Source organism: Delphinus delphis, chromosome 7, assembly GCF_949987515.2.
Source record: "Delphinus delphis chromosome 7, mDelDel1.2, whole genome shotgun sequence".
NCBI lineage: Eukaryota > Metazoa > Chordata > Mammalia > Artiodactyla > Delphinidae > Delphinus > Delphinus delphis.
The window spans coordinates 55,199,480-55,214,710 of NC_082689.1; the positions used below are offsets into that span (position 1 = coordinate 55,199,480).

At 39.1% G+C, this 15,231-nt stretch overlaps 1 protein-coding gene across 1 annotated transcript in view; it reads left to right on the top strand.

The window, feature by feature from the left end:
* Window positions 1–15,231, top strand: part of PDE11A (phosphodiesterase 11A) — a 414,214-nt gene that overhangs the window by 161,183 nt on the left and 237,800 nt on the right. The window contains exon 4 of the mRNA XM_060016528.1: window positions 756–896. Within this exon, the coding sequence (XP_059872511.1) occupies window positions 756–896 (141 nt within the window). The remainder of the gene's footprint in view (window positions 1–755; window positions 897–15,231) is intronic.

A 15,231-nucleotide genomic window follows, 5' to 3' on the forward strand; every position in this document is an offset into this window, starting at 1 on the left:
GGAAGAGATGCTTTGTAATTTTCTGAAATAAATGTGCATTAGAGAGAATCAGGTATCTGTTATTCATAAAATGTTGGTTTTATACCTAGTCACATTGCAGAAAAACTACTGTAGGAGGGGAAAAGCCTATCAATAATGATTATATGAGATCATGTAGTCATTAACTATATGGAATATAGTCATACAGATATATGAGGAACTTATGTGGGATTTTATGGACTGGCACTATTCTCAAGTTACATTTTACAATTCAAGACTGTGTTATAGAGACTTCCCTTGTGGCGCAGTGGTTAAGAATCTGCCTGCCAATGCAAGGGACACGGGTTCGAGCCCTGGTCTGGGAAGGTCCCACAAGCCGTGGAGCAGCTAAGCCCGTGTGCCACAACTACTGAGCCTGCGCTCTAGAGCCCTTGAGCCACAACTACTGAGCCCGTGTGCCACAACTGCTGAAGCCTGTGTGCCTAGAGCCCGTGCTCCACAATGAAGAGTAGCCCCTGCTCGCTGCAACTAGAGAAAGCCTGCACGCAGCAACGAAGACCCAACATAGCCAAAAATAAATAAATAAATTTACATATAAAAAAAGACTATGTTATAAAATGAAATGATGGAAGTTTGTCAAAACAACCATAAACGCTATAAAAATTAGCCACACAAAAATGTTTATATTTTTATAGCAAAGACTAAATGGAATTTTGAGAGAAAAATTTTAATTCAGTCCCTTAGCCACCTAAATACATCCACTTTATCTTTCCTAGGCTTTGCTAGAGGTGGTTAATGACCTCTTTGAAGAACAGACTGACCTGGAGAAAATTGTCAAGAAAATAATGCATCGGGCCCAAACACTGTTGAAATGTGAACGCTGTTCTGTTTTACTCCTAGAGGACATCGAATCACCAGTAAGTCGTCTTTTATCTGTCATCTGCGTTAATGAAGTAAAGTTTAGTTTTGTTTAGTTGTAATTAAGTTTGTGAAATCGTGACTTGAACCACTCTTTTGTGACTCTTCTAACCATGAGGTGAGGTGACTTTTTATAAAAGTAAAATTTTTAATTTCCTTTACATGTATTTTCGGTCTTGATCTGCTGTCACCTGAGAAACATAGACTCTTCCACTGATGGGGGACCTTCGATGTCTAGCCTAGCCCTGTATATACAGATGAGGCAGCTAAGGGTTGGAAGGGTTTGCCCAAACTCACACAGCTGAATAGAAGAGAAGCTTGGGTGCCAGCCTCCCATCGTACCCACCCAGCAAGGGAAGGCCCTCAGCACTTGTGGGCATGGATTGCAATCCACACAGTGCTCCACAGCCCTCTTCTGGGGGTGGAGTGAGGAGAAGCAAACGAACCCTGGGGAAGCAGTGCCCTTTGTGCTTGAGCTGAGTGGAGCAACCCTGAGCTGGGCTGTGCTCTCCAGCAAAGGTCTGTCCTGCTGCTTCCCAGGTGGTTTCCAGGTTCTTCCACTGCTGCTTCAGACCTGTGGACACTTACACAGTGTACTCCAGTCAGGAGGCGGAGGCTCCTTTCCTCCTCACGCAGGGGCTGCTCTTACTCCAAGGGCGAGCAGCTAGATCTCAGCCTCAGGCCTGCCACACCTTGGCTCTCAGGTTCTGTTAGACGTTCTGGCTCTTTGTGGGAAATCTGCTGGTTAAATACATAACAATATTGAAAATAATGATCATCTTCGGTCTAACTTCTTTTTTTTTTTTTACATCTTTATTGGAGTATAATTGCTTTACAATGGTGTGTTAGTTTCTGCTTTATAACAAAGTGAATCAGTTATACATATACATATGTTCCCATATCTCTTCGCTCTTGCGTCTCCCTCCCTCCCACCCTCCCTATCCCACCCCTCCAGGCGGTCACAAAGCACCAAGCTGATCTCCCTGTGCTATGCGGCTGCTTCTGTCTAACCCTCAACAGCAGTTTAATATCTTTGCCATGAACTCTCGCCAAAGACCAGGAATTGTCTAGCAATTAAGTGCTGTTTTAATACCTCAGAGAATGATATTTTACCATACTTTACTTAAAAAATGTTATTGTCTTTACCTTTAGGTTTGCTTTCCTCAAAGAATGAGAACCTTAGGATAAATTTTGGAGATTTAATCATAAGTATTGTAAAACTTACAACATTAAGTTTAAAAAAATTTTTTTATTGAAATAAAGTTGATTTACAATGTTGTGTTAGTTTCAGGTGTACAGCAAAGTGATTCATATATATACATATATATATATGTAACTGAAAACATATATATATTCCTTTTTAGATTTTTTTCCGTTATAGGTTATTATAAAATATTGAGTATAGTTCCCTGTGCTATACAGTAGGTCCTTTTTGGTTATCTATTCAACATTAAATTTAAAAAAAAATCTATATATGTTTAAAATGTTTAGGAGTGTTTCCCTATATCTTAGCAGAGTTTGGCGTTATTTCTACTCAGCAGGTGTGGTTTAAGCAAACAATAGCCTTGCAATTATCCTGCGATTGTGTAAAACTCAGTAGAACCTTGGGAGAACACACACACACCCCCCCCCCCCCCCCCCAATAGCCCATATTTGTGAAGCGCTTCCAGATGCTTTGTGAAGCATCTGGGTTTATTCAATACTCACTGCATCCTTACGGGATAGGTATTATTATCATCCTCACTTACAGGTGAGGACTTAAGGCTCCAAGAGTCGAGTGACTTATTAGTCTTCCCCACCACCTGACTCTGAAACCCCCACAAGGAGTGGGAAGAGGTGGGGTGCTCGGTGGTTTTTGGCAGGCTGTGGGCTCTCCCTGAGCAAAGGCAGGAAGGGGCAGTGGTTGGGGCTTTTCAGCTTCCAAGGTTCCTGAGCCACTCCCAGGTCCCTGTGAGGGCAAGTGGCTGGGGGACCATGTGGAATCTAAGCAAGGACAAGCTCACTGTTTGCTAGTTCAGTTAAAACAGACATGGAACTAATTTAAACCAGCTTAGGGTGGTCACTTTTGTAAATCTTCTAACATGGACTAGTTTTTACCCTGCAGTCTTGCTCTCTGGCAAGTCCGATGAAAAAATACAGAAGACAGACAATGATAGGGAAAGTGCGGGCAGAGCTGGAGAGAATAACAGCGACAGTAATAGCTTCAGGGTATAAAGTAGGGAGGGGGTCAAAAATCACTCCCTAGACTAGATGACTAGATGGTACATGCATAAAGATGTTGGTATAGTACTGAAGGTTAAGAAGACCTTTTCACTATCACAGCTGAACATTCTAAGACTGTAATATTGGGGTCAGGGCAGAATATCTGGGCCTAGCCTATCATTTCTTCTTTGCCCAACCCCTCCCCCTCACAGTAAGGAGGAACTCCTTTACTCCAGAGGGGCAAGGTCTGCAGGTAAAAGTGAACTATGTGCAAAAAGAGGAGACTAATCTGTTTGGTTCCATTTGAGAAGCTGTGAAGATTTTTTGCCGAGGTTACTGCCTGGGGAGGTGGGGTGGGAATGGGGTATAAATGTGGCATCACCATGCAGAAAACCCGTCAATGCCCTGCTTTCCTTTAACACGCTTCTCACCAAAGGTTTGTTGAAACTTCAGACTCAAAGGGATAGCTGTTCTGTGCACTACCCTGATTGTCAGGTAAAAATGATAGGAAGGCGATCAGATACAGTCACTCCATGTGTAAGAGGAGAAGCCAACTCAGGACACCAGATGCCAAAATCTGGTGCTGGCACAGCAAACAGAAAATCATGCCGAGTCAGAGTTCTCTGGCTGGGACTTCGTCCTCCTCACCTCAGAATGCTGAATGGATGGAATGATATTAAAAACCTTTGTCATCTAGATTTAATCAGGGGGTTGAATGATTATTATAGAGGGACCCAAGCAACACCTGTAAATGCTACATGATCTTATTTTACTGATTAAGAGCACACTTAGATTCCTATCCCAATATTAGAAAACAAAGATGGAACTTGACAACATGATTTTTAATTTTGAAAAGTTCATATGGAAAAATAACATATAAAAGTAGCCAGAAAAAATGTTTTAAAGGCAACAAAGATGTAAAATGGATGAGGTTTTGCCTGTGAAGCTGTTAAAATATATTATAAAACTAGAGATTTGTTCCTTATAAGAAACAACTGAACAGAATAGAGTCCAAAGACCCCTATACATGTGAAAAGCTAGTAAAGACTGTTCTCTTTCCTGTAGAGTTTAGAAAATTATTTCTGAGAAACAAAAGTGTGTTGGAGGACTAGAGAGTTTCAGACTTGAAATGACAGTGTTTTGGGTTTGTTTTTTTACTGCAAGCATTTCAACAATAAAGATGCTTTTGTAATTATAAAGGAATACATATAAGTTCTCAACGTCACTGAGCAAATCCAGAATTCAGTCATGCCTTGCCCTTGTTACTTATGACCTTTATTTCTTTATTATCATCAGCAAACCTATCACTCTCCATCCCTCTCTCCAACCCTCCAGTTAGCCTGGTACGTTGTTTCAGGCAAGGGATTGCACTGAATACAGAGACAAAGAACTCCATTCGGGGTTTGTGAGTGCCAAAATGGGCTTTAAAAAGTTATGACAGAGTTATTATTCTCAAAAACCAAGACTTTTTCATTGGCAAGAACAAGGCTTTCTTAGAGACTTCAAGGAACCAGAGCTTAACGTTGTACCCAAAACAGTAGATTGGAAAGAGAATAGATGAAGCCCTCGACTCTCCCATTCATGAGTTGCCCGGACTAAAGTGGGAGAGTTGGAGAGAAGAGGAAATACGGTTTTCCAGCTCTCCTAGCCCTGCCCAGCCTCAAGGCCACTCATAGTGGAGCTAGGGGGGTGGTGGGGATTGAAAGTCCCCCCAGACCCCGCGACAGAGAAGAAGACTGGAGGCGGCAATATGGGAGGAGCCATGGGACAGCCAGAGCCCCACGAAAGCGTGAGGGGCAAATACAGTTTTCCCATTTCCTGATAAAAGGTAACAGAGGGAGGGCTGAGACCTGAAGAAAGAAGCCTAACTGTCAGGACGAGGGAGGCACAGAGGATCTGACCTGGGCCTGGGGAGCTATAGGTGTAGATATTTAAGCACATCCACTGTTAGGAATGACTAGGCTGAAGATCAGTGAGGCTGTCTTGCCTCTTAGAGGCCAGCCTGGCTGAGAGGGTGACTATAGATCAGATGCTTTGCTCCAAAGAAGCCAAAAAGTTGCATGTCATCCTGGTGAAAATTTCAGTATTAAATGAATTGAATTCTGAAACGATTGAGAAAATCTGAAGTGGCTGAGTTAACTGGATTGTCTCTTTTGCCTTCTGTCAGCAAGCAGAACTAGGGCTCAAGAAGAGATTCAGTTGCCACAGGAAAATAACATAAGTGACTTTTTGTACAGCTATGTCTGTGGCCTTTGAAATTTATAATCAGTATACAAATTGTATTCTCTAGTCAATCATCTTATATTCAGTACACAAATATGACAAAGCAAGCCTTTGAAATTAGATTGGTGGGAAGATTGATGGATTGTCCTACAAATGTTTTGGAAACAAATAGCTGGCAACTTAGGAAGAAAAAATTCAAAAAGCTGGATTCTTACCTCATACTTGTCAAAATATAATTTTCTATAAGGCAAAATTGTAACTTTCATGTAAATATTTAATAAATACATATCAAAGATTATTTTTAATTCATTAATTTATGAGGGAACAAATAAGATGTTAAAACAAGTCCAAAGAGCATTTGAGAAGTTAGGTATTTATAGGCAATGTTAGGATAAAATTTCTCAGAGACAAAACTTTTTAGAAACAAAGCAAGTCCATAAACTGTAATCTTTAAGGTTATCTTTTCCGTAGGATAGAAATTTTTAATCAGAGAAAAAGCTACAAATTAACATGTAACTTTATTAAGTCTGGAGTCTTTAATAAGTAGTAACCAAGGATGGGACTTAGTACATTTCTTAGATTGGGGGTGGCAAATTTTTTTTTGTAAGTTTTCAGATAGTATATTTTTTAGGCTTTGCAAGTCACATGATCTCTGTCGTAGCTACTCATGGTAGCATGAAAGCAGTCTTAGTATGGCTATGTTCCAATAAAACATTAGTTATAAAAATAGGTGTGGGGGGGACTTCCCTGGTGGTCCAGTGGTTAAGGCTCCGTACTCCCAATGCAGGGGGCCTGGGTTTGATCCCTGGTCAGGGAACTAGATCTCACCTTCATGCCGCAACTAAAAGATCCCGCATGCTGCAACAAAGATCGCACTTGGCAACAGAGATCCCACGTGTGACAACTAAGACCTGGTGCAGCCAAATAAATAAATGTTAAAAAAAAAAAAAGTAGGTGGTGAGCTATATTTGGCAGCAGGCAGTAGTTTTCAGTTCTCTGCCCTAGATAATTCTTGTGTGGCCTTTACTCTCTTATGACATTGAAAGATGAGCTGCCCCCCTTTTTGCTTTATTTCTGTAAGTCAGTATAAATTTCAGATGGATCAAAGACTTAATGTTTAAAAAAAAGAATGTAAAAATACTGGTGAATATTGTTTTATAGTCATTCTGTGGGTAAAGGCTTTCTAAAACATTCATGCAATTCCTTAGAGAATATAAGCACATTAAAACACTTCTATGATTTTGCAGCCATCAGACTGGTAAAGATTTAAAAGTATTATAACAGTGAGTTTGAGTGTGGTTATGAGAAAATGGACATTATCATTACTGATGATGAGAATTCAAATTGGGGTAACCTTTATGGATATAAGTTTGGTGAAATATATTTCAATTTTAAAAGGGCCTAGCCTTTGCATGCAGCAATTCTTCCTCTTAAAATTTAGCATAACGAAAGAGATGGAGAAGAAAGTAAAATCAGTATATAAGAATGTTTATTGCAGTATTTACAGTAGTGAAACTATAATTCAAATATCAACAGAAGTTTTATATAATGAAATTTTATATGTCCTTTAAAATAATGATGTATATCTATAGGAACAATATCCTTGATATATTTTTAATCAAATAATAAAGGAGAGAAAACAAATATAAAAGGAAGTGATTTTTATCAATATATGGGTACATAAATGAGATCATATTTTCACAACTATTAAATTGATGGAATTTAAATTTTCTCCCTTTGAGTTATGTTTCCTTGTATCTTCTCTGTTAGGCAGAGTCAGGAATTTATCACCTCATGGGAAAAAAGGGCAGGTAGTGGATCTTCCGGTAAGAGAGTGAACTTGAAAGTCGGGTGTCAGGAGAGAGGATCTGCTAAATGGATTTATATTGCCTTTTACCAGTTAAGGGCCAACCTGAAAACAAACAAACAAATAAACAAACAAAAAGGACAGGAAGTAAAACTCCATAATCCACAAAAGAAGAAGCATTCACAACCCTATGCTTACAATCATCACCCCACCCATGCCGCACATAATGCAGGGAGAGCTGCCCAATGCAGTGAAAATTGGGCGGGGTGAAGTAGAAAGCTGAGTGTGGTTGTCTGCATCCAGCTATCTTGGGCAGAGTACAGTGTTCATCAGAACAAGTCGCACATACCTGCTTGGAGCAGTAAGGGCGAGTGCCTGGCCAGGCTCAGGGATGTTTCTTGAGTCCTCCTTGCTGCCATAGAGTGGCAGGAGAGGTGGGGTGGAACAAGAAAACTTTCAGACAAGCCATCTTGGAAACACGGCTGTCAGTATGTCAGGATAATTGACAGTGTGAGTGACAAGTCACCCTGCAGCTGCTAATATTGGTCAGCTGAAGAGAATTTCATCACACAAAAATATCTATGTCATATGAGACTTCAGAGTAAGCAAGGGAGGCTTCTGCTAGGCAGGGGCTGAAATTGCTGCCAGAGGAGAGTGTTGGTGAGAAAGTACTCAAAGACGATAGACCAAAATTCAAATGCAGTCACCCTAATCCACTCCCCTGAAGTCACCCCTCCTCCATTATTCACTTAAAGATAAGCATAGAACAAAAAGTCCCCAGCATGGGACTAATGCAAAGATACCACAAGAAAAAAGAAGGAAAGGAATGTGAAAACAAAAACCAGATGAAGAACACACCCCAGAAAAATTGCTAACAGTTTTCCATGAAATGAAATTAAAGATAGTGTGATCTCTCAGGGGGGAAAAAAGTGTTCAAAGAAGAGATACAAGACTCAAGGAATAAATGATAAGCAGTATAATAGATAAGAAAACTGAGTTGCAGAGCTTAGAAAGAAATAGAAGAAAAATATATAACCATATAGAACTGAATATTACATTAAAAACATCAAAAAAGAAGAGAAGGACTTCTAAAATACTTTCAGGGGCATGGAGGATAAAATTGGAAATGAAATGGAAAATAATACAGAATAAAAAGACAAGATAGAATGATTAAAATGGAGTCAAAATAAAGGAAGTCCAAAATAAGGATAATTGGTATCTCTGAAGAGAACATGACAAATGAAACAGGAAACAAAGTCAAATTATAACAATAGGACATTTTATTGAAATGAAGGCAAACTTGAATTTACAGACTGAAAGAACATATCATTTCAGGAAAAGTTGATGCTCACTGCTTAGTACTGGAACACATTCAGTGCTAATGAGCTTCAAAGATAATTAAAAAATTCTTTGGGCGTCTAGACAAAATCGAGTCACCTATTGGAGGAAAATTCATTCTGGTGTTAGTCTTCCTGGTAGCACTCTCCAGTTCAAGGAGACAACATAGTGATAGCTACCAAGTCCTCAGGGAAAGAAAATATGACTCTACAATTTAAAATCCAGCAAAATTCATATTCAATTATGTAAGCCACAGATAGACATAGAATTTCATCACACAAAAATATCTATGTCATATGGGACATTTATGCATTTTAAATATGCAAAGGAGAGCGCAGGAAACATAGCTCCAAGAAGCCCTTCCTGAAAAATATGAGAGGTTGAGATCAAGCCAAGCAAGCAATGGAGAAAACATGATAAATAAGAGTAGTATTGAGTATTGAATATAGAGCTAAGGCAAAAAAACAGTAGGCATATGCTTATAGAAGAACACTGTGCCTAGAGACTAGATCCCTTTTACATTGAGTGGTGTCTAGCCTGCTGTTTGTCTGGGGAGAGATGATACCTCATTGCTCAAAAGTTCCCTGCGAACACAATCCTGAGAAATGAACCAGACAGAGAGCAGGGCCTTGCGGTCTTGGCATACACAGCCAAGACTTTCCACTTAGCACTATGCCTCTTTCAACAGGTATCTTGATTGCATGGAATATTTTAATTTTAATGTGTCAAACTTATCAATCTTCCCTTTTGATTTGTGACTTACAGTTTTTGTTTTTAAAAATTCTTTATCTACCTCCATGTTATAATGTCATTCTCTTATCTTTTCTTTAATCCATCTGGTTTTTATGGGCTTTTATATCCATCTAGACTTTATTTTGTGTATAGTGTAAAGCTGTATATGTATAACCAATTGTCTCAGAACTATCCCCCCCTCCCCCTTTCTGAATTATATCAAGTCTCCATATATACCTGGGACTGTTTCTGAGCTCACTATTTTGTCCCATTGCTCTGTCTATTTCTAAACCAGTATTACACTTTCTCAATTTCTGTAAGTTTATAATCCTCTTTGATATTTGATAGAAGTCCTCAATGTTGTTGTTCTTTAAAATTGGCTTGCCTATTCTTGACCTGTTGCCCTTCCATATAAATTTTAAGAGCAGCTTATCAAATTCCATGAAAAACTCTGTGTAGATTTTGATTGAAATTGCTTTAACTGATAGATTGATTTGCGGGATTTCTGCAAGTAACAGAATCTACAGGGGAAAATGGCTTAAACAATAAGAACATTTGTATCTTAACATGACAGGAAGGCTGCAGAAGGTAGTTCTGGGGATGTTGCAGCAGCAGATAATGTAATCAATGATCCAGGCTTTGTCCTTTTCCTGTGCGTGTCTCAGTGGTTGGCCTTCACCAGCTGGCTTTCACCCTCATGGTCCAAGAGGCTGGCACAGCTCCAGGCAGCTTGTCATCCTGTAACTGTGTCCCCGAAGAAGAAGGGAAATGTCTTTTTACATATCCTTCTTTTTCTCAGGGAGGAAAGCCTTTTTCAAAAGGGTTTTTTCCTAGCTGACTTTCCTTCCAGACCCATGGTCAAGAACAAGATGTTCAAATCATTTATATTCTCAATATTTTTTTGTTCTTTATCTATCATTCTCTGATAGACGTGTGTTCAGATCTTCAGTGTAACTGACTTATCACTATTTTCTTGTCCAATTCTGTAGGTTGTTGACTTAGTTGTCTGTATTAATCCTAATTGTTTATGTGTTTTTGAATTTGGGATTGGAGCTCATTTTAGTGGGAGGGTGTTTTATTTGTTTGTGCCATTGTTTTTTTCATTCTCTCTTGTACTCTTCCCTCCCTGTCTAATAGTTTGCACAACTCCTTTGTCCCTAGTCAGGAACCAGGTCTTATATTGATGGCTTGGGTCTCCTGCTGTGTGGTAATATTACACTATACCAGAAGCAGCTTGGTTCAGTTTCTGGGGGTGAAGCTAGGCCACCTGTCTCAAGGGAATGCTTTTAGTCCCCAAACTGAAAGTAGAAGCTGAAATCCCAACCGTTGCTCCTTGCCTGTTTCTGGACTTGGAGCACAGTAGGTCTAAGTCTTCAGGCTCATGCCTTTAGAGATCTTATTTTTTCTCTCCCCTCTGCTCCCCTCCCCTTATCTTTTCTCTGCCTTTAAACCTCTATATGTCTTTCTGGTTTTTTCTTTCTGTAGTTTATCGATCTTTGTTCTGTTTTTGGAAGAGAGCAGAAGAATCAAAGCATGAACTTATAGCACCATCTTTATTGGCATTCCATACCCTACTTTTTACACTCAGGAAAAAAGTATCATTTCAGGAAAAAAATCTGCTCAGTTTCCTCTGAAAATAGCTTTTGCTTTTCTCTATTTTATTAGAATCATTCCTGGAAACAAAAACTTCTGGTTTTTGTGTGTGTGTGATTTGTATATTTTTAAAAGCTGGTTATTGCAGATGTATGGTATTTCATGGCCTCTCTACATTTGAGGGAAAGAGGGAGAAAAAAGCATTTAAATCTAATTGTAGAAGCTTTGATTCACCAAGATTTTAACTCAGTGTTAAGACTGCATTCATGGTCTTTAAACTGGGCAGTCAGGTGTAAACTGATCAGTTTACTCCGTGGATGCCAAAAATAGAAATGAGAAATGCCTTCCTAGCCCTCTCTCCTGCCAAAATTAATGTTTTACCCTCTTTTGCTTTTCTTTAGTGTTTCAGTCAATCAGTTTTTTTTAACACCTTTATTGGAGTATAATTGCTTTACAATGTTGTGTTAGTTTCTGCTGTATAACAAAGTGAATCAACTTTATGTATACATATATCCCCATATCCCCTCCCTCTTGCATCCCCCTCCCACCCTCCCTATCCCACCCCTCTAGGTGGTCACAAAGCACCGAGCTGATCTCCCTGTGCTATGCAGCTGCTTCCCACTAGCTATCTATTTTACATTTGGTAGTGTATATATGTCAATGCTACTCTCTCACTTTGTCTCAGCTTCCCCTTCCCCCTCCCCGTGTCCTCAAGTCCATTCTCTATGTCTGCGTCTTTATTCTTGTCCTGCCCCTAGGTTCATCAGAACCTTTTTTTTTTTTTTTAGATTCCATATATATGTGTTAGCCTACGGTATTTGTTTTTCTCATTCTGTCAGTCAATCAATTTTAAGTGACTTTGTCAATGGTATTTTCCACTAGACTGAAAAAATAAAAAGATTGTTCCATAGCTAGCTGCTGTCAACATTAGGAACTACTTAGTCCTTTGAACTGAATATTCCCTGCTTAATGTTATTCCATTCCATGAACCTGTCTAAGCAATTCCTATCAATTCTCTTAGCTCTTTTCTAGCTCGTATACTTACTATTATCTCTGTTTCTCTTTGCACTTAGTCGAGGAAAGCGAGAATGAAGACATTTTAATCTTCTGTCCTGAGGCGCTGTCTCAGCACTGGTGTTTACACGTGTTCTTCTTTCATGGATTATCCTGATGGCTGGCAGCTATTTTGTTGTTCAGAGCTCCATGAAGTACTTTATAGCTGAGCTTATCAATATGAGACTGGTTTCTGGAGTTTATTTTCTAAACCATGAAGCACAAGCTCCACTTGTTTTCTAATGTGTTCCTTAACTTCTTGGTTCTTATGTGAATACACATACAATTTAGCCATTGAACTAGATGATCTTCCTGAACCCAGCACTTGAAAGGAAGAGATGGAGATAGTAATTGTCATCTGATTGTTCTGAAACAGCCACTATCCTAAGTGGATGGTAAAAATTGCTTCAGGCTTTCCTTTCTACTTCACTTTCTCTTCCTTTTCCCCATCCTACTTTCTTTAATTTTCCTTATCCCTGTTAGGAAACCAACTTAAATTCTATTTGATTTTTATTCCAAGTGCTTTTTCCAGAGTGCAGAATAGAAGGTATCTAAAAGAATTCCAAGAATTACCCAAACATTGTTATGTATATGTATGTATATACATATGTATGTACTCACATCATTAATCATTAATATATCATATTATGTATTTGTATATATTGACTCACTTTATTAGTAATTATATGTCAGTATATTAACTCACATCATTAATCATTTATATGTGTTAAATATACGTATATAGGTATGTGAATATATGTGTGTGTATGTATATGTGTATATGTCTCCAACTTGTGAACTTTAGTCCCCACTGTCCATCTCCACCGCATCCTGTCACTTCTGAGGTTTCCTATTTCAGTTAATGGGTAACTCAAGCTAAAAACCACAGAGTAATCTCTGAGTGTTTCTTACCATTTACATTCAATTGTTTGTAAGGTCTGTTGCCTCTACGCTGAAACATCATTTCTAGCCCCTCCCTCCCACCCGTTCTACCGCTTTCTTTACTCTGACTTTACTAGTCTCTAGCTTGGAAATTTTCCTCTTCACTCATTTCTTTACTTGCAGACAGGGCACTCTTCCTTTTCATCAGTTCTTAATACTACTTCTAGTTATCTTTCTAAAACATGCATCTGCCCGTCTCATGCTTCAAAATATTTTATTATCTGTTGCCTACACAGTAAAATTCAAACTGCCCAACATTCAAGGTCCATCACCTGTGCTCCCAACTTAACTTTTAGCTTTCCTTTCTGGTCCTCAGGCTCGCTCTATCCCATTCTTCCTCTATCACCTCTCCTCCCCATGGTCAGCCTATGCATCTGTTGCCTCTGTATCTTTGCATATATAATTCCTGTGAAAGACAAAAGGCACCAGGCAATTAAGGAGATGATTTCATCTGGGCTATTGCAATAGGAAGAACATTCATTTATGAGGAACATTTCAAAGAAAGGAAAGGGTGCCTGGGGTCCTACAGAAGCATGTAGACAAAGGAGTTGACTGCATCATTTGTGCATCCCAGAGGAGTCATGAGGACAAAGGTCTTATTTTGGAATGTTCTAGGGCAGGGTGTTTCTTTGAGGTTAGCCAAATCTGGAAGACAAAGCAGTAGGGGTATTTCTTCATCATTATACCATTCTTGGGGGAGCAGGGTTCGGGTAAAGTTCAACATTGTCACCTCTGTACTGACTATTCTTTACAAATCCCAATTCCCCCATCTCATGCTGGTTTTTCTTTCTTCAGCTAAGTGCCTTTGAAGGCTGATTTCTATGTACTGCGCCACTTGGGCTTTCTTGTCCTCTGGCTTTCAGTTGCGTTTGACAAATGGGAGGAAGCAGCAGAAGATTTAAGAGCTGAAGGAGAGAGCTACTGGGAGTAGTTATTCCCCTGTTCTTTCTCTGTCAGTTGTAGAGGTGGCTGAATTCTTCCAAGGCCCCTCTCCATGGCCCCGGGGCACCAATAACATTATCCCCTCCCTTCCTCCATCTCTCCTTCTCTCCCTCACTCTCTCCTGTGTCCCCTCAGACCTAGGGGTGTTAATGACTTTCCAAATGTCTACTCCCTGGGTACCTCACCATTCCTTACTGGTTTCTTTTCATCTTGCCCATGCTTCTGTACCTAGTCCCTTTGTTGAATTACTTTCAGTTAAACCATTTTGGAGTGTTCTTTCTGTTTTCTGGCAAAACCTTAACTGATTTAGTCCCTCAACCTGGAAACCTTTCCCCACTTTTCAGCCTAGAGCATGCCTGCTCCCCCTTTAGGACAGAGTTCACATGAAAACTTCTTCAGCACTCTCCTCTGTGTGCTTGTAGAATTTTGACCATATGTTGTGGTGAGATTATACCTTTGTGAACAGTTTCTCCCTCCATACTGTGTTGTGAGTACAAGGAGAGGACGTGATTTATGCCTCTTGTTATTTCCAGACCCTGTCACGGTGCCTTGTACCCTAAGTATTTGGAAAATGTTGATTGAGTGAATAAATGACTAGAGTAAATTACTCATCGGTGTAAGAGAGGAATTAATCAAGAAGGATGGCAGTGAATGGCCATTTAATTCATTCTTTTGCCCTATATATTAGTCCTCTTATGGAAAAATAGGAATTAAGAAAACTCAAACCCAAAAAATGGTGATTACTTGTTAGATCATTCCTATTTTCTTCTTGGTAGCAGGAATATCTATTTGAGCATAGTTTTTGTTTTTTTAGTTGTATTTAAATTAAAAAAACAGAGAGCAACCAGACCAGCTAGTGCTTGATAAATATTCAAATCAAAAAGACTTCTGCCCATGGAGCTTTTCCAAAGAACAGTCAGAGATGCTTGGGGATATTTTGTTTACTTCCCTGTGGCGTGTGTACCGCCTTCCCCAGGGTGTAATGCCCAGGGCTGATCAACAGCCAGAGGAGCTTGGAATCATTTGTTCAGTTTCATTGACCTATAAACCACTTCTGATATTTCTCGTATAAGATTCTCTTTTTACTTAGTGTATGTGTGTGTATTTATTTATTTAATCTATGTTCATTTAGTGCATCTATAATAAAAATCAGAATTAGAGAATAAATTTTAAAAAATTAATGAAACTAAGAACCATTCAATTTGTCCAAGTCAAGAATAAAACATGAACTTTATTCTCATTTACTTATGCTTTCATCTATTTTTTATTGGTCATAATCTCCGCAGTGACACTATATATATCCCATTAAATTGCATCAAAAAATTTTGGCTGTTTCATTTTTTAACCCAGGTGTCTGACTATAAATAATTTTCCACTGGATGCATTATATTTTTAATAAATTCCTTTTAAAAATATAAATTGTTTGAGGCATGGCTGCCTAGAGTTTTGCTTTTCAAACAAAGATATTTTTGAGAGTGCAAGGAGGTACTTTTAATAATTAT